This window comes from Salmo salar, chromosome ssa02 (genome assembly GCF_905237065.1).
Source record: "Salmo salar chromosome ssa02, Ssal_v3.1, whole genome shotgun sequence".
Lineage (NCBI taxonomy): Eukaryota > Metazoa > Chordata > Actinopteri > Salmoniformes > Salmonidae > Salmo > Salmo salar.
This window is the reverse complement of record NC_059443.1, coordinates 47,147,961-47,170,719: the sequence shown is the minus strand read 5'-3', so window position 1 is coordinate 47,170,719 and position 22,759 is coordinate 47,147,961. Positions and strand designations below refer to the sequence as shown.

General features: G+C 43.4%; 1 protein-coding gene across 8 annotated transcripts in view; it reads right to left on the bottom strand.

Annotated features, from left to right (window-relative positions):
• ptprub (protein tyrosine phosphatase receptor type Ub) overlaps positions 1-22,759 on the bottom strand; it is a 406,174-nt gene that overhangs the window by 100,004 nt on the left and 283,411 nt on the right. For 4 of the 8 annotated variants that reach the window (XM_014169371.2, XM_014169389.2, XM_014169399.2 and 1 more), the window contains exons 13-14: positions 16,559-16,666; positions 4,802-4,838 (exon numbers count right to left, since the gene is read on the bottom strand). In XM_014169371.2, coding sequence (XP_014024846.1) covers positions 4,802-4,838; positions 16,559-16,666 — 145 coding nt within the window. The remainder of the gene's footprint in view (positions 1-4,801; positions 4,839-16,558; positions 16,667-22,759) is intronic. The other 4 variants (XM_014169409.2, XM_014169427.2, XM_014169418.2 and 1 more) reach the window with 1 other exon arrangement.

Here is a 22,759-nt window from a genome sequence, read left to right as displayed (position 1 = left end):
AAGATTCCCCGGGGGTGCATCCCATATACCAGCTCATAGCGGGAAAACCCCAGCAAGGCTTGAGGAACCTCTTTAATGGCAAACATCAGATACGGCAACATGCAATCCCAGTTTTTCCCATCCTTATTGATTACCTTTCTGAGCATTGACTTCAGGGTACAGTTGAATCTCTCATCCTCAGTCTGAGGATGGTAAAACTATGTCCTCAACTGTTTCACCTGCCACAATTTACAAAGCTCCGCCATAAGGCGGGACATAAAGGGGGGACCCCTGGTCAGTAAGGATCTCCTTTGGAACCCCTACCCTGGTGAACAGGAGCACTAATTCCTTGGCGATATTTTTGGAAGCCATCATCCGAACGGGAATGGCTTCTGGGTAGCAAGTGGCATAATCTAGAATGACCAGAATGTATTGGTGTCCTCTTGTGGATTTGGGTAGTGGGCCCACTATATCCATCGCCATCCTCTCAAATGACGTTTCGATTATGGGGAGTGGCACTAACGGGCTTCTAACAGCTGGTCGGGGAGCTGTTAACTGGCACTCCGGGCACTCTCCACAATGCCGAGCCACTTCAGCCTGAATTCCTGGCCAGCAAAACCTCCTTACAATCCAGTCTCGGGTTTTATCGATACCAAGGTGTCCACCCAGAATGGCCCATGAGCTAGATCCAGTACTGTCCTCCGGTACTGGGTGGGGACCAACAACTGTTCCACCACATCAACCCCTATTTTTGAGACTCTGTACACCAAACCCTTTTTCATGATGAAGTGGGGAAAACTATTAGGCATCATCCCATCATTTATGGGGGTACCATCGACGACCCGCACATCTGTTCTGGCTTGCTGCAGGGTTGGATCCTGGCTTTGGGCCGTCCCGAAATTAGTCAGGGACCCTGCCAGGTCTGCTGGTTTTAGATAGTTGTCCTTTGGATTCAGTTTGATCACCAGCCCCACTAGTACCGGGCTGCTCGTTATCAACGAGGTCTGCCACTTCTTCCTCATCCTCCCCTACTAGCACCTGTGAGGTTGGCCCCTGGGATACCCCTTTTCTTGGCTTGAAGGCTACATGCTACTTCCTGCTTGGTCAGGGTTGTTGGCTTCTCAAATATGCTGTTCTTTTGGCCTAACTTTGCAAAGTTAGGAAAGTATCTACCCAGTATTACATCATATGGTGTCTTTGGGACCACGCCGACCTCATAATCCAGCAGACCGTCCTCAGTTTGTATGCTCACTAAGGCTGTGGGGTACAGACGGGTATCCCCATGAATGCACGTAACACTGATATCCTGACTTGTATCCAGTTTATGAGTCAACACTAGGTTTGCAACGACCAGGTTTAGCATACTGCTGGAATCCCTTCAACCTTCACATATGTTTGTTTTTTGATCTTTCAAGTACAGTGGTTACCAAAGGACATGCACACCATATATGAGCTTCTTCTTTTTCACTGAGGTTACATTACCTTGGCTCTTCTTTAATAGGGCAGTAGGCTGCAATATGTCCCGGTCGATTACAATTGTAACAGATAATAGGGTTTCGGGGGGGGAGACCCCCTCAACCCCCGGTGACGGTTTATGGCTTTTTCCGTAGTGTCTCGGTCCCATTGTGATTCTTTCCTCATGGCCCCACACTGCTCTCTTCCCCCTCCAACAGTCTTACCCTGTTCGCTGGTTCGTCCAGGCCTGGGGAATGGGGATCTTTCCTCCTGTGCCTGCTGTACAATACCCTTCAACCAGGCCCACGAGATGGTCAGTGGAAAGTACCTCATTCTGGCCAACCCATCGTCGAACTTCTTGGGGTAGACCTCGCTGAAACTGGTTGAGTACGATGGTCTCGATGATCTCGGCGGATGAATGGGTCTCCGGTAGCAACCATTTCCGTGCCAAGTCGAACATCTGTGTTCGGGGGGGTTGTCAAGGTCGGTAGGACCACTGGCGGAAGCGGTGTGCCCTCACGGTATCGGTCACTGCCAATCTAGTCAGAATCCCTCCCTTTAGTTTATCGTAATCCTGTGCATCTTTCAACTCGAGGTTGAAATACGCTTTTTGAGCGTCCCTTGCCAGGTATGTTGCCAGAAGCCCTGCCCATTCTTCTTTCGGTCACCTCTCCCTCTCTGCCGTCCTTTTGAAGGTGGTGAGATATGCTTCCACATCATCCTGCTTTGTCATTTTTTTAAGAAAATGATTGGCCCGCCTCTGGGTATTTGCAGCTGGTAACTGGGCCCCAATTTGGTCCACTAGCTCTTTTAGGCCTTCTCTTAACTCCCGGGTATTTCTCTCTTGCTCCTCTCTGAGCAGCTGGTTGGTGCGGTGCTGGACCTGTAATGTGTCCTGATACATTCACATTGCATCCTGATGAGCTATTTGTTGAGCTCTAGTTGCCTCTTGTTGGGCGGCCGCCGCTTGTAACAGGGCCTGTATGGCTCCCCCATACTAATTTTCCCGAGAAAACTGTCATAACCAAACAAAGCCACAAAAAAAACTGACTCCCCTTTGGAGTGCTAACTGAACATTTTTTTTTCTCTACCTAACCAGCGGTATGGTTAGTCCATTTGCCCGCATTCTCCACCAGGTGTGGCAAATCTCTTCAAGATTAGGAGCATTTGTCACAAATTAAGTGGGAAACTGTCACCAAAATCACCCCAGAATGAGAGTTATTTCGAACAGGTCCACCCAGGCCGCAGGCAAGGTCAAGGATAGCAGGGTTCAGTACACGACTCGGGTTCCCGGTAGGTCCAGGTCCAAATGCCAACAGGCACATCCAAACAGTCCAGCTCATACACAGTAAATCCAGCCGATATATGTTGTCTCTTTCTCTATGGTTCACAGATCCTTCCAGCCCTTTCTCTCCCTCTTCCTGGTTTGTCTTGACCCTTTATTTGTGGGTCGGCCCCACCTTCTGAGGGTTCCCCTTGCTTCTGGGAATTGTAGTTTTGGCAGTCAGCCATTTTGTGATCTGTAGTTCTGACCGGGGTGGCCATTTTAGTGATAGGGCAGAGCCCATTTATTAGTTCTGCTTTCACATATCTGCCATTTATCACTCGACCCCCTTCTTTGCCATATTACCAACACAGAGAGATGGAGAAGCCATATATAACTTCAATTCATCATGTGAAATACAGGAGTAGGCCTATATTTTTCATCCTAATAACAAGGCTGCGGGGGAAAAAATATATTTATTTAACTGACACCCTGGACAGATAGGATCGTCTTGCCACACTTAGTCTGGGAATTTCTATTAAGCCAAACATTACATTTTTTCCACATTCATCCATACACCTACCGGCTGGCTGAGAGTGGGGAAATTGGCACTTAGATGAGAAATGGAAGTCTATTGTTGTATTGGGAGCAGCCAAGAGATTGTTCATTAAATTGTCACCTGGAAGTTGATATGCAATCTCCAGCTTTGTTATCTAAACCCAAATAATTTGCCTGCACTTTGCTGATCATAGGCTGTTTAAAAGTAACGCTTCAAAACCAGTAAAATGTGGTGATGCAGCAGCAACCATTTTTAACGTTAGAGGGATCACATAGATAAAAAATGACTAACCACTGGCACTGATGTGTTGTACCTTGACATTTAAAATGATCTGGTGTATCCTATTTGTCAGTTTAGTTCCATCAGTTTCTAAAGCTGGTCTTTTTACTTAACCCTGTCGGACACCATATTATTTCCTGTTTTTCAAGCAGGATGTTAAAAGGCTGATTAAAAAGTAGCTAAAGTTGATTATAACCAATTTCAAAGCTATTTGGGGGGTTAAAACACAATGTGGCTGAATGTTCAAATACATTTTCATAGGGTTCTCATCAAGGCCCTTTATGTTTTCTTTCCCTCTCTCTCTCAATGCCTACAGTATATGCTAGAGAAAAGAGACATGTACTGTGTAATGTTCATCAATGTGTCGAGGCGTAATTAATCAGAGCCCAACTGGGTGTCTGTGAGGAGCAGATGGAGTGAGACGCAGAGCTAAAATGGCTTGCCTTGCCTTTTGGATTCATGCTTCAAGAGAGCCTGGTCTCTTTCATTACTCAGTCACAAAAAGAGGCCTTCACCGAAAAGTACACCTTGCCAAGTCAATTTACTAGCAAGACTAGCTTACTGTTGCAGCGCTATGATAACTATAAATACATTACTTTTAGTAAGCACGATCCGACAGCGAACAACGGCAGAGGGGGAGAGCCTGTCGTGCCATCAGAAGTCAATTTATATACCCTTTTCATGTCCCTTTGAGTCCCTGTGGCAGGGTGATAGAGAGTGGGAGGGAGGAAGGGGGGAGAAACATTGCTGATATTGATGGGCTCAGGTAGCTCCATCTGTGTTTTTGATGTGAAGGGCCCTTCTTGAGCAGACAGGGGTCAAAAGCCCTCAGATGTTTCTCTCACCCTCTGAGTAGTGTACCTGTCTGACGGGAACAGTGGAACTGCCTTTAGTACAACTATGGTTGTCCCCCCCAAACAAACATGATCAAAGCCTGATCTCTAATCTCTCCCTGCTTGCTGTCCTTTTCTCTGAAGGCAAGGAGAGGAAAGCTCACAGGAGTCTGCCTCATCACTAAACAACATGGATCTTCAGAGAAATCCCCCTGCTTCTTCCACATGCTAGACTCCATCTACAGTACATGTCTGGAATACCAGCACAAAGACTAGTGTTTGGACCTGAACCCAACACATATTTTCATCTTTGGAGTTGCATTTAGAGTGTAAGGTCAACATGCTACAGTAAAGCCTACAGGACTTCAGAGACTCGGGGAGATCCATAAAAGGTCACCGTTTTGGTCAATGAAAATATTCATGTTGAATTACCTTTCCGGGCTATTCGGATGCAGTTCATTCTGGTTTCCTGAAAAAAAGAGAGAATACAGAGATCAGAGTTGGGAACATTGCCAATGCTTTGCATCCTGTAGAATGCAGGCAGTAACGATGCACCTAGCATGATATATTATTTTGGCTGAACCATAATGAAAATTGTATTTTGAAAATAAAATCACAAATAAAATTATTTTCAACAGATGAAAATAAGACAAACATTCATTGTAGGATTTTCTTAGATCTTTAGGGACCAGCATATTGGATTGAAAGACACTCAAAATAGAGCCCCATGAGTGGAATACTGAGGAGGCATTCAATCAGCTAAAATGATAGTCACTTATAAAGATATGACACCAGTGAATGTCAAACAATATGAAAGCCAAGAATTGAGGTGAAGTGTTTAAAGAGAGAAAGGAAGATTTGATGAAAGGGAAATTAACCGAATTGTGAAGATGGCCCTGGACCAATATGCCGCTATAAAAATGAATTAATTTCCTTCAAATTTCAGCTGATGACATCTTGGTGTTATGAAAAGGATCTTTGTCAAACAACACTAATGAGAATTAAGACCCTAATCCAATTCCGTCTTGCCACCTCGACGAAGAGATGCATTATCAAATTAAGATTTACAGATGCTAATTCAGGCCTTATGGGGCAATTATGCTAATCTGCCCATCCGGAAAGGAGCAAGAGCTCTCCTCTCAAACTGTGGCTAAATTGCCTTTTTTAATTGAAAATCCATTTCAAGCTGACTTCTTCCTAAACCCACTCAAACCTATGGTGATGTTTCTTTCCTAAAAAACAGACACGCAGGGAGGCATATTGAAGACACACACACACAAACGATCCACAAACAAACTGACTAAAGCATTCACACACATTCAGCTCTCTTTTTTTAGCATCAGTAAGCGCTATGGAAATGTAATTGCAGGATGCTTTGGACATTTAAATACAATGGGCTCTTAGAAGACTATCAAGACCGACAAAAACCAGACCATAAAAATTCAGGGGTAATTCCTCACTGCATCGAGGCAATCATTTGCAGAAATCTATGCAGGAATCCCATGCTGATTTAACACTTGTGCTTAATACGGGCAAAACTACATAAATGTTTTTAAACTCTTGTAAGAACATTTCAGATGAACTACATGTTCTATCATTAGATGGTTCTCCAATCGAACGTGTCCCACATATAAATACTTTGGCTTGTGTGATAGTGACTGATCCCTGATTGTTGAGTCACTGTCGCAGGACTTAAACCCGCATCCTTCCACTCAATCAAAGTTACGAAAGCGACCATGCCCAACCTGGCTTTCCAAAAGCAAATCTGTCATTCCGGGTGATGGGGAATAAGACTGAGCAGACTTGGTTTACTACATTTGACAGGAACATTTCTAACGCAGAAAGTAGAGGAGATATATTGCAGCTTAAACCATCCATACTGGCACGTCGTTGGTCTGTATGTGGAAGGCAGGAGAGTGGAGTTAATTGGTGATCTGGAGAGCAGAAACAGATAGCCCACATAAGGGATACTGATGCCTTGCCGCCCACACAAACTGTGCCAGTCATGCCAGAGGGGTTGGCAGACATCGCTACTACAGTACACGCAGGTTAGCCTGTGTGAGTGTGCCATTAGGAGACGCAGTGGGTGTTGTGATTGAAATGCTGCCCATGCTGTGGTTTTCAAAGAGCCAGTCAGAATGCACCATCTTTCAAGTGCCTCTTTACATGCATCAATCAAAGCAATTGCACAGAGGCTTGACAGCAAACCTCCATTTCATTAGCATGAGTAAATGCCAAATATTGTTAGTCTCCTTCACTTTTGAAACGTCTCTGCCAATGTTAATGAGGGCCACTTATAGCAGTAATCTTGGTCCTTAACAAAGCTTATTCAGACCAAAATAAAACATTTGTGATGCTGAGATGTAATTAACCAAACACAGAAAATTAAGGAACAAATTAGGAATAAATTAGGGATAAGCACAGTATACCGTATAAGACCTAAACAAGAATACTGAACTCTACTCAAAAAAATACCAGATCATCAGAAATGCAGTGAAGCAGGGTGCTCAATGGAAGATTTAAATTCAAAAATATACTTATGCCTGGTGAGAAACACCATCAGTAGAGAGCTTTACCATGGTTCAACTGTCAAACCCATTTCTTGTCAGGCAGTGGAGCGGAGAACATGCTAACCCTAACCTTGAAGGTTAGGGCTCCCGAGTGGCGCAGCGGTGTAAGAGGTGCTAGAGGCGTCATTACAGACCCTGGTTCGATTCCAGGCTGAATCACAACCGGCCATGATTGGGAGTCCCATAGGGCGGCGCACAATTGGCCCAGCGTTGTCCGGGTTTGGCCGGGTTAGGCCGTCATTGTAAATAAGAATTTGTTCTTAACTGAATTGCCTAGTTAAATAAAAAATACAAATAAAAGGTTAGTCATATTGTAGACCTGGGCCAAGGAGTGAGGCAGGCCAAAAACCACCCAGGTAATAACCACCCAGGGGTGGCACGTAACCTAGTGGTTAGAACGTTGGGCCAGTAACTGAAAGGTTGCTGGATTGAATCCCCGAGCTGACAAGGTAAAAATCTGTTGTTCTGCCCTGGAAAAAGGCAGTTAACCCATTGTTCCCCGTAGGCCGTCATTGTAAATAAGAATCTGTTTAAACTGACTTTCCAGGTAAAAACAACCTCGGCCTAAAATACAAGTCCAGAACATTTTAACAGCTCTCCCTGCTAATTTGAAACTATCTCAGATCACCAGAGTACTGCTGTAGTCAAGTGATAACCTTTAAATAAATGTCAACCAAATCACTATGAGGTTCCTGTTCCTTATAGAAAGACCATACATTCTCAAACAAATCAGGTACACCATGACATTGCTGGTAGCATAGCAAGCTAGGGGAAAAGTCATAAAATGAACCCAGCTATCCAGCCGACAGTCCCTTCGAAAAGTATTCAGAACCCTTGACTATTTCCAAATTTTATTAGGTTACAGCCTTATTCTAAAATTGATTCAATAGTTGTTTTTTCTCATCAAAATACACACAATACCCCATAATAACATAGCAAAATCAAGTAAAAAAAAAAAAATTTGCTAATGTATCAAAAAATGTAACAGAAATATCCCATTTACATAAAGCACTTTGTTGAAGCACCTTCGGCAGAAATTACAGCCTCGAGTCTTCTTGGGTATGAAGCTAGAAGCTTGGCACACCTTTATTTGGGGAGTTTCTCCCATTCTTCTCTGTAGATCCTCTCACGCTCTGTCAGATTGGATGGGGAGCACTGCTGCAAGGCTATTTTTTATGCCTTTCCAAATCATGTCCAATCAACTGAATTTACCATAGGTGGACTCCAATCAAGTTGTAGAAACATCTCAAGGATGATATTTGGAAACAGGATGCACCTGAGTTCAATTTAGAGTCTCAGAGCAAAAGTCTGAATACATATGTAAATAAGGTATCCGTGATTTTATTTTAATATACACTGCTCAAAAAAATAAAGGGAACACTTAAACAACACAATGTAACTCCAAGTCAATCACACTTCTGTGAAATCAAACTGTCCACTTAGGAAGCAACACTGATTGACAATAAATTGCACATGCTGTTGTGCAAATGGAATAGACAACAGATGGAAATTATAGGCAATTAGCAAGACAGCCACAATAAAGGAGTGGTTCTGCAGGTGGGGACCACAGACCACTTCTCAGTTCCTATGCTTCCTGGCTGATGTCTTGGTCACTTTTGAATGCTGGCGGTGCTTTCACTCTAGTGGTAGCATGAGATGGAGTCTACAACCCACACAAGTGGCTCAGGTAGTGCAGCTCATCCAGGATGGCACATCAATGTGAGCTGTGGCAAGAAGGTTTGCTGTGTCTGTCAGCGTAGTGTCCAGAGCATGGAGGCGCTACCAGGAGACAGGCCAGTACATCAGGAGACGTGGAGGAGGCCGTAGGAGGGAAACAACCCAGCAGCAGGACCGCTACCTCCGCCTTTGTGCAAGGAGGAGCAGGAGGAGCACTGCCAGAGCCCTGCAAAATGACCTCCAGCAGGCCACAAATGTGCACGTGTCTGCTCAAACGGTCAGAAACAGACTCCATGAGGGGGGTATGAGGGCCCACCCTCCACAGGTGGGGGTTGTGCTTACAGCCCAACACCGTGCAGGACGTTTGGCATTTGCCAGAGAACACCAAGATTGGCAAATTCGCCACTGGCGCCCTGTGCTCTTCACAGATGAAAGCAGGTTCACACTGAGCACATGTGACAGACGTGACAGCGTCTGGAGACGCCGTGGAGAACGTTCTGCTTCCTGCAACATCCTCCAGCATGACCGGTTTGGCGGTGGGTCAGTCATGGTGTGGGATGGCATTTCTTTGGGGGGGCCGCACAGCCCTCCATGTGCTCGCCAGAGGTAGCCTGACTGCCATTAGGTACCGAGATGAGATCCTCAGACCCCTTGTGAGACCATATGCTGGTGCGGTTGGCCCTGGGTTCCTCCTAATGCAAGACAATGCTAGACCTCATGTGGCTGGAGTGTGTCAGCAGTTCCTGCAAGAGGAAGGCATTGATGCTATGGACTGGCCCGCCCGTTCCCCAGACCTGAATCCAATTGAGCACATCTGGGACATCATGTCTCGCTCCATCCACCAACGCCACGTTGCACCACAGACTGTCCAGGAGTTGGCGGATGCTTTAGTCCAGGTCTGGGAGGAGATCCCTCAGGAGACCATCCGCCACTTCATCAGGAGCATGCCCAGGCGTTGTAGGGAGGTCATACAGGCACGTGGAGGCCACACACACTACTGAGCCTCATTTTGACTTGTTTTAAGAACATTACATCAAAGTTGGATCAGCCTGTAGTGTGGTTTTCCACTTAAATTTTGAGTGTGACTCCAAATCCAGACCTCCATGGGTTGATAAATTGGATTTCCATTGATTATTTTTGTGTGATTTTGTTGTCAGCACATTCAACTATGTAAAGAAAAAAGTATTTAATTAGATCATTTCATGACTTCAGATCTAGGATGTGTTATTTTAGTGTTCCCTTAATTTTTTTGAGCAGTGTATATGCAAACATTTCTAAAAACCTGTTTACGCTTTGTCATTATGGTGTATTGTGTCTAGATTGCTAATCCATTTTAGAAGAAGGCTGTAACGTAACCAAATGTGAAAAAAGTCAAGGGGTCTGAATACTTTCCGAAGGCAATGTATATCCCATGAGTGGCCCTGCCATAGACTTCTTCTGGCTTTACATTATACAGTGTAGCGGTATTGTTAGAGGGGTAAAGATAAAGATTTTGCTCGGGCGCCAGGCAGGTATTAACCCTGCCGAAAGGAAAAGAGTAGTATAGATAGAGTACCACTACCAGACACACACACATCAGCAGAATAGACTGCCTAGAGTGTAGCTGGTTTGCCAGATAGCCAGCGGAGAGAAAATACAAGACACCCCATATAAAACACATCACAGCACAGGGGTAACCCAACCAATAGTACCTCATACAATAATGTCAGAGCAATTTAACGGCAAATTCATAGAAACATTTGACGAGAAAGAACCCAGTCATCAACATTAGAGGATTTGCAATAATCAATAGTACCACACCACATCAATACAGTTCAAATAACAATACACAATAAACTCGCAAGCAACCTCCCTTTAATAAAATGTCAACCCAAATATGTCTGGCAGGGCAATAATAGTCCAGCGACATTGAGCGTCAAAGGGAAGCGCATTGAAAAATAAGAAAGTCTGCTGCAGTGTAAAGCACTGGAGCGATACAGAGAGAGACAGAGAGAGAGACAGAGAGAGAGAGAGAGACAGAGAGACAGAGAGAGAGAGAGAGAGAGAGAGAGAGAGAGAGAGAGAGAGAGAGAGAGTCTTAGCTGTTGACTTCAGGCTTGCAGTTGCACTGTCTGTCCGTCTGATGGTTTGTATGTCAAAGCTTTGCAACAGTCTTGCTACTAATCCATGCGACCAATAACCGGTGCGATCCCAAAAGATAACAACCACGACCTAGAGCGGAAACACCAATGATCGAGTTAAACACTTGAAAATTAACAAGTCTTCTGCCGTTTCGGGTAGCCTTCCACAAGCTTCCCACAATAAGTTGGGTGAATTTTGGCCCATTCCTCCTGACAGAGCTGGTGTAACTGAGTCAGGTTTGTAAGGCCTCCTTGCTCGCACACGCTTTTTCAGTTCTGCCCACAAATTTTCTATAGGATTGAGGTCAGGGCTTTGTGATGGCCACTCCAATACCTTGACTTTGTTTTCCTTAAACCATTTTGCCACAACTTTGGAAGTATACTTGGGGTCTTTGTCCATTTGGAAGACCCATTTGCGACCAAGCTTTAACTTCCTGACTGATGTCTTGAGATGTTGCTTCAATATACCCAAATAATTCTCCTTCCTCATGATGCCATACACCTCCAATTGATTCAAATGTTGTCAATTAGCCTATCAGAAGCTTCTAAAGCCATGACATCATTTTCTGGAATTTTCCAAGCTGTTTCAAGGCACAGTCAACTTAGAGTATGTAAACTTCTGACCCACTGGAATTGTGATACAGTGAATTATAAGTGAAATAATCTGTCTGTAAACAATTGTTGGAAAAATGACTTGTGTCATGCTCAAAGTAGATGTCCTAACCGACTTGCCAAAACTATAGTTTGTTATCAATAAATTTGTGTGTGGTTGAAAAACAAGTTTTAGGGTGTGTGCTAGAGAACGTGCTATGGAGTAGACGTGCTTTGTTAGAGCTCCTCTCAATTTTGAAATAAATTGATATTTATCTTAATCTCTCAACCTATAACTTCAAACATAGTCTGGCACCAAAAAAGGGGGCACTAAACAAGATAATTTTAAGGAGATTTCAACATCGCCGACCCACGAGGAGTTAGCTGAAGATGCTAGCTCCCAAGAGTTCCCCACAGAACCTACTCAAAGTGACCTACTGTCTGCTATAAACTCACTAAGCAAGAAGGTGGACACAAGGTTGACTGACATCTCAAAGAGTATTGGGACTTTGACTGAAACTGTGAAGGTAACTAAGGACAGGGTGAAACAGAGAAACAGTGTACAACGTAAAAAAATGAAGAAAAAAAAAACCTGTAAGTCCCATTGGAAATGCTCGAGTCGCATTCAAGATGCCAGAACATCCGAATATTTGGGATCCAGGAGGATACTGAGAAAGGGAAACACACTGAATTGGTCTCGGGGATGATAGTGGCATTGCTGTGGATTGAACACTTCAAAACGGCCATCCTGATCGACCGCGCACACAGATCACAGGCAACGAAGCCGGCCAAGGGCGCGCCACCAAGGTCACTCATCGCACGGCTGCACTAACCCCAGACCAGGGATCTCATCCTCAAGCTGGCTAGTCAAAAGTTCCCCCTTAACTACAACGGAGCCAGGGTGTCTTTCTACCCAGATCTTACTTTGGAGGTGAGGAACCAACGGAAAGAGTATGAAAAGTTGCTCAAGAAATGCAGGGCGGCCAACAGGTGACAATCGATGGATCAACACATACGTTTGACAACCCAAAAGGGGCCGATCTGTTCTTGTCAAGCAAGCTCCCTGGATGAGGATACGAATGGCTGTGTCGACCGGCTAAATGGCCAAATACAGGCCAGGAATGCGTTTGAATTTCCTGCCTATGTCTTTTCGATCAGAACATCAGAAATTGGGACTTATATGATGGGTGAAATGTTATGGCTTATATAGCATAGATTAGCCTATCATGTTTTAGCACCACTCACCCCCTAACGTGAGAGTTAAGTGTTATTTAATATTTGTTTATTTGCGGAGAATCTATAGATGACGAGTTAGTTCAAGCTGTATGTCTAGACACCCTCAGGTTTGTGTGTTAGTCAAGGAGTGCTTCGTTTGGGGAAGTCACTCAGTAATGGGTCGGGAGGGGGTACGGGGTCTGTGTTTTATGTTCAAATTTAATACAGGAGGCATGACGAGCTCCCGCATGGCGGGATGTTTTTCTTTTGGGTTTTGTATGACAGCAACAATTTGCTCTAAAATAAGAAATGCCACATAGTGACCGAGCACAGAGTAGACCTGGTGGAATAAAGATAGTCAGCTGGAAGTGTAATGGCTTAGGTCATGTCGTGAAACGAGCTAAAGTTCTTTCTCATCTTAAATCACTGGGGGCTGACATAGTGCTTCTTCAAGAAACTCATATTAAACGCTCTGCTCAGGCCAAGCTACGAGTCGGCTGGATCGGTCAGATATACCAGTCTAATTTTGATGCAAAAGCGAGAGGGATAGCAATCCTGATAAGGAAAAACATTCCTTTTGTTTACTCATCTTCGATTTCAGATCCTAATGGTCGGTATATTATTGTTGCTGGTACACTGAATTCGAAATCAATAACCTTGGTCAATTTATATGGATCCAACTTCAATGATCCATTCTTTTTTCAAAGGGTATTTAAGGCCATACCAAATATCTCAGATACAAGTGTTATTGTTGGAGGTGACTTTAACTATATGTTATATCCTCTTTTAGATAAACAGCTATCAAGGTCACTTCAACAATCAAATGCCAGTGTCTGTCTAAATACATTGATGACAACCCTTAATATTGTCGATATTTGGAGACTGACGCACCCAACAGATAGGGATTATTCGTTATTTTCGTCAGTTCATAAATCATATTCCAGAATTGACCATTTTTTGTTGGACTCAAAACTAATTTCAGCAGCTGCGTCGGTTACCTATCACCCTATTCTAATTACGGACAACTCTCCTCTGTCCATGGTGCTGAAACTCGACAATATGTCTACAGGTCGGCGGCCGTGGCGCTTAGACGCATACTTGTTGAAAGATGAGAGTTGTTGTCAGTATTTGAAGGAGCAGATTGCCTTTTTCCTCAGAGCTAATGACACGGGTGATGTTGACGAATCCACCCTTTGGGAATCGCTAAAGGCTGTGATTAGAGGTTACATTATTTCTTATACATCAGAGAGGATGAAACGCGCCAATACAAGGCTGAGAGAAATTGAAAGAGAGTTAGGGGAACAGGAGAACATTTTTAGGACAAATTCCTCGAATGCAGTCCTTGAGAAGATCACAAAGATCACGAAACGGGTGGGCTCTTTACTAGCTAGAAGGCAACAAAGTAATTTTGAACTGGGTGACACACCACATAAATTATTAGCAAGACGGCTGAGGCATGTACAGGCATCTAGACCTACTCACAAAACAAAAGACAAGAAGGGTAAAATAGTAACAGATCCGCAGGATATTAATAAATGCTTTGCGCAGTTTTACTCAGAGCTACAGTTGAAGTTGGAAATTTACATACACTTAGGTTGGAGGCATTAAACCAATATTTCAACCACTCCACAAATGTCTTCTGAACAAACTATGGTTTTGGAAAGTCGATTAGTGCATGACACAAGTAATTTTTCTAACAATTGTTTACAGACAGATTATTTCACTTATAATTACCTGTATCACAATTCCAGTGGGTCAGAAGTTTACATACACTAAGTTGACTGTGCCTTTCAACAGCTTGGAAAATTCGAGAAAATGATGTCATGGTTTTAGAATCTTACGATTCATCATGGGAAAATCAAAAGAAATCAGCCAAAACCTCAGAAAAAGAATTGTAGACCTCCACAAGTCTGGTTCATCCTTGGGAGCAATTTCCAAACGTCTGAAGGTACCACGTTCATCTGTACCAACAATAGCACGCAAGCATAAACACCATGGGACCACACAGCCGTCATACTGCTCAAGAAAGAGACACGTTCTGTCTCCTAGAGATGAACGTACTTTAGTGCGAAAAGTGCAAATCAATCCCAGAACAACAGCTAAGGATCTTGTGAAGATGCTGGAGGAAACAGGTACAAAAGTATCTATATCCACAGTAAAACGAGTCCTATATTGACATAACCTGAAAGGCCGCTCAGTAAGGAAGAAGCCACTGCTCCAAAACCGCCATAAAAAAGCCAGACTACGGTCTGCAACTGCATATGGGGACAAAGATCGTAATTTTTGGAGAAATGTCCTCTGGTCTGATGAAACAAAATAGAACTGTTTGGCCATAATGACCATCGTTATGTTTGGAGGAAAAAGGGGGAGGCTTGCAAGCCAAAGAACAACTTCCCAACCATGAAGCACGGGGGAGGCAGCATCATGTTGTGGGGGTGCTTTGCTTCAGGAGGGACTGGTGCACTTCACAAAATAGATGACATCATGAGGCTGGGAAATTAAGTAGATATATTGAAGCAACATCTCAAGACATCAGTCATGAAGTTAAAGCTTGGTTGCAAATGGGTCTTCCAAATGGACAATGACCCCAAGCATACTTCCAAAGTTGTGGAAAAATGGCTTAAGGACAACAAAGTCAAGGTATTGGAGTGGCCATCACAAAGCCCTGACCTCAATCCTATTGAAAATGTGTGAAAAAGTGTGTGTGAGCGAGGAGGCCTACAAACCTGACTCAGTTACACCAGCTCTGTCAGGAGGAATGGGCCAAAATTCATCCAACGTATTGTGGGAAGCTTGTGGAAGGCTACCCGAAATGTTTGACCCAGGTTAAACAATTTAAAGGCAATGCTACCAAATACTAATTGAGTGTATGCAAACTTCTGACCCACTGGGAATGTGATGAAAGAAATAAAAGGTAAAATAAATCATTCTCTCTACTATTATTCTAACATTTCACATTCTTAAAGCAAATTGGTGATCCTAACTGACCTAAGACATGGAATTTTTACTAGGATTATATGTCAGGAATTGTGAAAAACTGAGTTAAAATGTATTTGGCTAAGGTGTATGTAAATTTACGACTTCAACTGTATACTACAATTTGAGATGCCTTTTCAACGTAATATATCATGATCATAAAGTTGAGGTAGTGGTAATTGCTCTTGAAGCAGAAAAGGCGTTTGATCAGATTGAGTGGAAGTATATGATGACGGTTCTGGATCATTTCGGGTTTGGAAAGGAATTTATTAATTGGATAAGAATCATTTATGCACACCCAATGGCGTCCGTGGTAACCAATCAGGAAATTTCGCTGTCATTCCGCCTGTTCAAGGGCTGCCGACAGGGGTGCCCTATTTCGCCTGATGTCTTTGCTATAGCCATGGAACCCCTTGCTACTCTCTTTCGTACATGTGTCCATATAGCTCTGGTTAAAATAAAAGACACGCAGCACAAAATGTCCCTATATGGAGACGATGCTCTTTTGATTTTATCCAAGCCTAAAACTTCTATTCCCCCCTTAACTTGATAAATACATTCGGCTTCTTCTCTGGCTACAAGATAAACTGGCAAAAAAGTTAATTGATGCCGATATCACGGCCTGTCGATATGAAATTTCTGTGATCTACCCCATTTAGAACAGTGATGGACAAGTTCACAAGCCTTGGCATTGTAGTGACAAGAACTTGATCAGCTATTGGGACATGACAATTTATCAGCTTAAACAAAATATAGATTTTTTGGAAAACTCTCCTTGGTTGGTTGTATAAACACTATTAAAATGGTTGTCCTACCCAGGTTTCTTTACCTCTTCCAATGTCTACCCAATTTCATACCACAAAGCTATTTTAAGAAACTGGATTCAATAGTAATTCCATTTTTATGGGATAACAAGGCAGTCAGAATTTCATAGAAGCATTTATGCAAGTACAAGATAGAGGGGGGCTTTGGCATTCCTCACTTTAAACTGTATTATTGGGCTGCTAATCTGATTGTTTCTTTCTGGAGGGAAAGTTTACCTGGGATGCGACAGAATGATATGCCTTCATGGCTTTTGATTGAGCAGGCCATCTGTCAACGTTCCTCACTCCCTGCACGGAGCCTTCACCGTGCGCTGCCACTTTAACCTGTTGGGGCTACAGGTTAGCAATGAACCCCGAGCCGGGATTGCTAACAAGGCTGGAAATTCAAAACATCAAAAATCTAATAATTTCAATTTCTCAAACAATCAACTATTTTACACAATTGAAATGATAAAAATCTCCTTAATCTAACCACATTGTTCGATTTTCAAAGAGGCTTTACGGCAAAAGCATAAAGTTAGATTATGTTAGGACAGTACATAGCCACAAAAGTACAAACATCCATTTTCAATTCAAGGTCAGGCGTCACCAAAAGCAGAAACCAGCTTGAATTATGCACTAACTTTTGTCAATCTCCATCAGATGACACTCCTAGGACATTATGTTATACAATACATGCATTATTTGTTTCATCAAGTTCATATTTATATCCAAAAACAGCATTTTACAGTAGCGTGAAATTCAGATTTTTTTCTTCTCTGAAATGCTTCCGGTGAACATAACAAAATTACTATTCGAAAACATTGGTAAATTATAATATTGTCATTCAAAGAATAATATATTATCATCTCGTAATTGCTACCGAATGGCCAGATCTCAAAATAACTTTACAGGGAAATCACATTTTGCAATAAACGGGGTGCTATGCTAAGAACAACAGGCTATGCTATACAGTTAGCATCATCTAAAATCGATAATAACATTGTAAATATCCCCTTACCTTTGATTATCTCCATCAGAAGGCAGGCATCCCAGGTCCGGAAGGCATCCCAGGTCCGGAACAAATGTGGTTTCTTTTGACAAAGTTCATAATTTATGTCCAAATAACACCAAGTACTTAGCGTTCATTATGCTCCCACAAAACGTGGTGGGGGGACTGTAAAATCACGCCCGAAAAGCTAAAAAAACCTAGTAAATAATCTATTTATGTTCGTTCAAACATGTCAAATGTTGTTTAGCATTAATCTTTTGGTCCATTTTTAACGTTAAACATCAGTAATATTTTCACACAACCTATCCTATGTCTAGATAAACAATGAAGACAAAACTCACGTTTCTCAGATTTATGCGCAGGCGCAAAAAATGAAGTGATGACATGTCAACTTCCTTGGATTCTAATTTGCTCTCTGTTTATCATAGACGCTTCAAACAACTTTATAAAGATCGTTGACATCTAGTGGAAGCCGTAGGTGTTGCGAAATGAATCCTTTCTCACTATGGTATCTATAAAACAATGACACTAAATAGTACAGTCACAAAATTCACATTTTTTTTGGATCTATTTTTCACAGGTTTTTGCCTGCAATATGAGTTTTGTTATACTTACAGACACCATTCAAACTGTTTTAGAAAATTCAGAGTGTTTTCTATCCGAATGTGTTAATAATATGCATATCCTAGCTTCTGAGTTGGTGTAGGAGGCAGTTAAAAATGGGCACATATTTTTTTCAAAATGTCTCAATACTGCCCCCGAGCCCCCTATTCCTGAGAGCTTCTACCCAGTCCTCATCTGAGATTTCTGAACCAAGATCTTGTTCCCAAGCCCTTTTAATAGTGTCTGTGGATACCCATATGTGGGCCTGTAGGACATCATACAGTCTAGAGACCGACCCTTTTGAATGGGGTTTGACAAGGATTAGGCTATCCAATGTAGGATTATTTGGCTTAATGCCATACTGTGGGATATGTGTCCTTAAGAAATTACTGATTTGGAGGGATCTGAACAAATGTGTTGTTGGCATGTTAAACTTACCCTTAATTGTTGAAATGAAGCTAACTGACCATCAATGTATAAGTTACCAATTGTTGTGAGCCCCTTCTCCCTCCACTGTGAAAACACCATATCATCCAATGCAGGGTGGAAAGCATGATTCAGGCAAATTGGGCTGTCAATGTATACAGTGGGTTAAGAAAATACCTAATCTGTTTCCAGATCCTAAGAATATGACACATGACTGGATTAGAGTCATAAGTGGCTTATTTCACATATGCTGGAGTATACAACAGTGTGTCACAAGCTTTGTTTCCATTAGCCTTTTGAGCCGAGATGGAATCAAGCTGAGACTGGCTGGGGTTGGAGGGTCCAGCTCAATTTGTATTACCATGGAGGCAAGATGTATTTTGCTAATTTCTTTCCCAAGATGGCGTAGCAGTCGGATGTCTGTTTTGTTTGTCTTGTCCCGTGTATATATCTATTTTCTTCGTATATATTTTTAAAAAATTTGAATCTCAATTTCCATCTATGGACTGAACATACTCTCCTGCAACCCGCCTCACCCAATGTGGTATGGATATGCTATTTTTTATACTTTAGAACGGGCACCCCCTTCAGAAGCTAGCCAGCAACTAGCTACTACCTAGTAGTCAGTTAGCCACAGCTAACGGTCATCACCGTTAACTAGGACATCTGCCAGCCTCAGCCCGGTCAATTCTTAACAGTCTGCACACGATATCAACCCAGAGCATATCGGACTGCTTTTTTGCTACCACATCTCCGGATTCATTCCTAATGCATATCTGAACCTTTACTCCGAATCATCACAGCTAGCTAGCTGCTATCCGAGTGGCTACTCCTGGCAAACGTCTCTGTCCCGAAGAAAGCATCACTTAGCCTGGAGCTAGCCTCGAGCTAGGCCCGTCTCCAAGCTAGCCGAAGAGATCCATCAGACAATTCCTGGGCTTCAACACCTCTTTTGGCAATTGGCCTGGACCCTATGCTGCCGACACGGAGCCCCGCCAATCCATCACGACTGGTCTGCCGACTTAACCGTCCGAGGGGGTTTCAACAGGCTCTTCTGCTGTGACGTTCCCCTGAGGCCCATCTGCTAGCCTGCTAGCCCTGGCCTGATAGCTGTCTGAATCGCCGTGCCTCCACTGGACCCTATGATCACTCGGCTACACATGCCTCTCCCTAATGTCAATATGCCTTGTCTACTGCTGGTTAGTTATTTTTGTCTTATTTCACTGTAGAGCCTCCAGCCCTGCTCAATATGCCTTAGCTAGCCCTTTTGTTCCACCCCCCACAAATACGGTGACCCCACCTGGCTTAAATGGTGCCTCTAGAGACAAAACCTCTCATCGTCACTCAATGCCTAGGCTTACCTCTACTGTACTCACATCCTACCATACCCTTGTCTGTACATTATGCCTTGAATCTATTCTTCCGTGCCCAGAACTCTGCTCCTTTCACTCTCTGTTCAGAACGCACTAGACAACCAGTTCTTTCAGCGTTTAGCCATACTCTCATCCTACTCCTCCTCTGTTCCTCTGGTGATGTAGAGGTTAACCCAGGCCCTGCAGCCCCCAGCATCACTCCCATTCCCCAGGCGCTCTCATTTGTTGACTTTTGTAACCATAAAAGCCTTGGTTTCATGCATGTTAACATTAGAAGCCTCCTCCCTAAGTTTGTTTTATTCACCGCTTTAGCACACTCTGCCAACCCGAATGTCCTTGCCGTGTCTGAATCCTGGCTTAGGAAGGCCACCAAAATCCTGAAATTACCATCCCTAACTATAACATTTTCCGACAAGATAGAACTGCAAAAGCTGGAACTCCCTAAACTGGAACATACTTAACACCCCGGCCGTCCTAAAATCTAAGCTAGATGCCCTCAATCTCGCACAAATTATCAAGGAACCTACCACATCCAACCCTAAATCCGTAACTATGGGCACCCTCTTAGATATCATCCTGACCAACTTGCCCTATAAATACACCTCTGATGTCTTCAACCAGGATCTCAGCGATCTCTGCATGCGTAATGGGTCAAAAGTGCTTTCCTCTCCATCTTAAATAAGCATGCCCCATTCAGATAATTTAGAACTAAGAACAGAAATAGCCCTTGGTTCACCCCAGACTTGACTGCCCTCGAACAGCACAAAAAAAATCCTGTGGCATTCTGCATTAGCATCGAATAGCCCCCACGATATGCAATTTTTCAGGGAAGTCAGGAACCAAAATACTCAGTCAGTTAGGAAAGCTAAGGCTAGTTTTTTGAAACAGAAATGTGCTTACTGTAGCACTAATTCCAAAACGTTTTGGGACACTAAAGTCCATGGACAAGAAGAGCACCTCCTCCCAACTGCCCACTGCACTGAGGCTAGGAAACACTGTCACCACTGATAAATCTACGATAATCGATCATTTCAATAAGCATTTTTCTACGGCTGGCCATGCTTTCCACCTGGCTACCCCTACCCCGGCCAACATCTCAGCACCCCCTGCAGCAACTTGCCCAAGCCCCCATCACCTGTCCTTCACCCAATTCCTGACAGCTGATGTTCTGAAAGAGCTGCAAAATCTGGATCCCTACAAATCAGCCAGGCTAGACAATCTGGACCCTCTCTTTCTAAAATGATCCGCCAAAATTGTTGCAACCCCTATTACTAGCCTATTCAACCTCTCTTTCGTATCGTCTGACATTCCCAAAGATTGGAAAGTTGCCGCGGTCATCCCCCTCTTCCAAAGGGGAGACACTCTAGACCCAAACTGTTATAGACCTATATCCATCCTGCCCTGCCTTTCTAAAATCTTCGAAAGCCAAGTTAACAAACAGATCACCGACCATTTCAAATCCCACCGTACCTTCTTCACTATGCAATCTGGTTTCCGAGCTGGTCATGGATGCAACTCAGCCACGCTCAAGGTCCTAAATGATATCGATAAAAGAAAGTACTGTGCAGCTGTATTCATCGACCTGGCCAAGGCTTTCGACTCTGTCAATCACCACATTCTTATCGGCAGACTCTATAGCCTTGGCTTCTCAAATTAGTGCCTCGCCTGGTTCACCAACTACTTCTCAGATAGAGTTCAGTGTATCAAATCGGAGGGCCTGTTGTCCGGACCTCTGGCAGTCTCTATTGGGGTGCCACAGGGTTAAATTCTCAGGCCGACTCTTTTCTCTGTATATATCAGTGATGTCGCTCTTGCTACTGGTGATTCTCTGATCCACCTCTACGCAGACGACACTATTCTGTATACATCTGGCCCTTCTTTGGACACTGTGCTAACAAACCTCCAAACGAGCTTCAACACCAAACAACACTCCTACCGTGGCCTCCAACTGTTTTTAAATGCTAGTAAAACTAAGTGTATGCTCTTCAACCGATTGCTGCCCACACCCTCCCGCCCAACTAGCATCACTACTCTGGACGGTTCTGACCTTGAATATGGGGACAACTACAAATACCTAGTTGTCTGGTTAGACTGTAAACTCTCCTTCCAGACTCACATTAAGCATCTCCAATCCAAAATTAAATCTAGAATCGGCTTCCTATTTCGCAACAAAGCCACCTTCACTCACGCCGCCAAACATACCCTCGTAAAACTGACTATCCTACTGATCCTCGAGTTCGGCGATGTCATTTACAAAATAGCTTCCAACACTCTACTCAGCAAACTGGATGCAGTTTATCACAGTGCCATCCGTTTTGTCACCAAAGCCCCTTATACCACCCACCACTACGACCTGTATGCTCTCGTCGGCAGGTAAAGCTCCGCCTTATCTAAGCTCACTAGTCACGATAACAACACCCACCCATAGCACGCGCTCCAGCAGGTATATCTCACTCGTCGTCCCCAAAGCCAACACCTACTTTGGCCGCCTTTCCTTCCAGTTCTCTGCTGCCAATGACTGGAACAAATTTCAAAAATCACTGAAGCTGGAGACTTACATTTCCCTCACTAACTTTAAACATCAGCTATCTGAGCAGCTCACCGATCCCTGCAGCTGTACATAGCCCATCTGTAAATAGCCCACCCAATCTACCTACCACATCCCCATATTGTTTTTATTCACTTTTCTGCTCTTTTGCACACCAGTATTTCTACTTGCACATCATCATCTGCTCATCTATCACTCCAGTGTTAATTTGCTAAATTGTAATTACTTCGCTACTATGGCCTATTTATTGCCTTACCTCCTCACGTCATTTGCACACACTGTATATAGACTTTCTTTTTTTATATTGTGTTATTGACTGTACGCTTGTTTATTCCATGTTTAACTCTGTCTTGTTGTTTGTGTCATACTGCTTTGCTTTATCTTGGCCAGGTCGCAGTTGTAAATGAGAACTTGTTCTCAACTAGCTTACCTGGTTAAATAAAGGTGAAATAAAACATTTTTAAAACGTTGCCCTT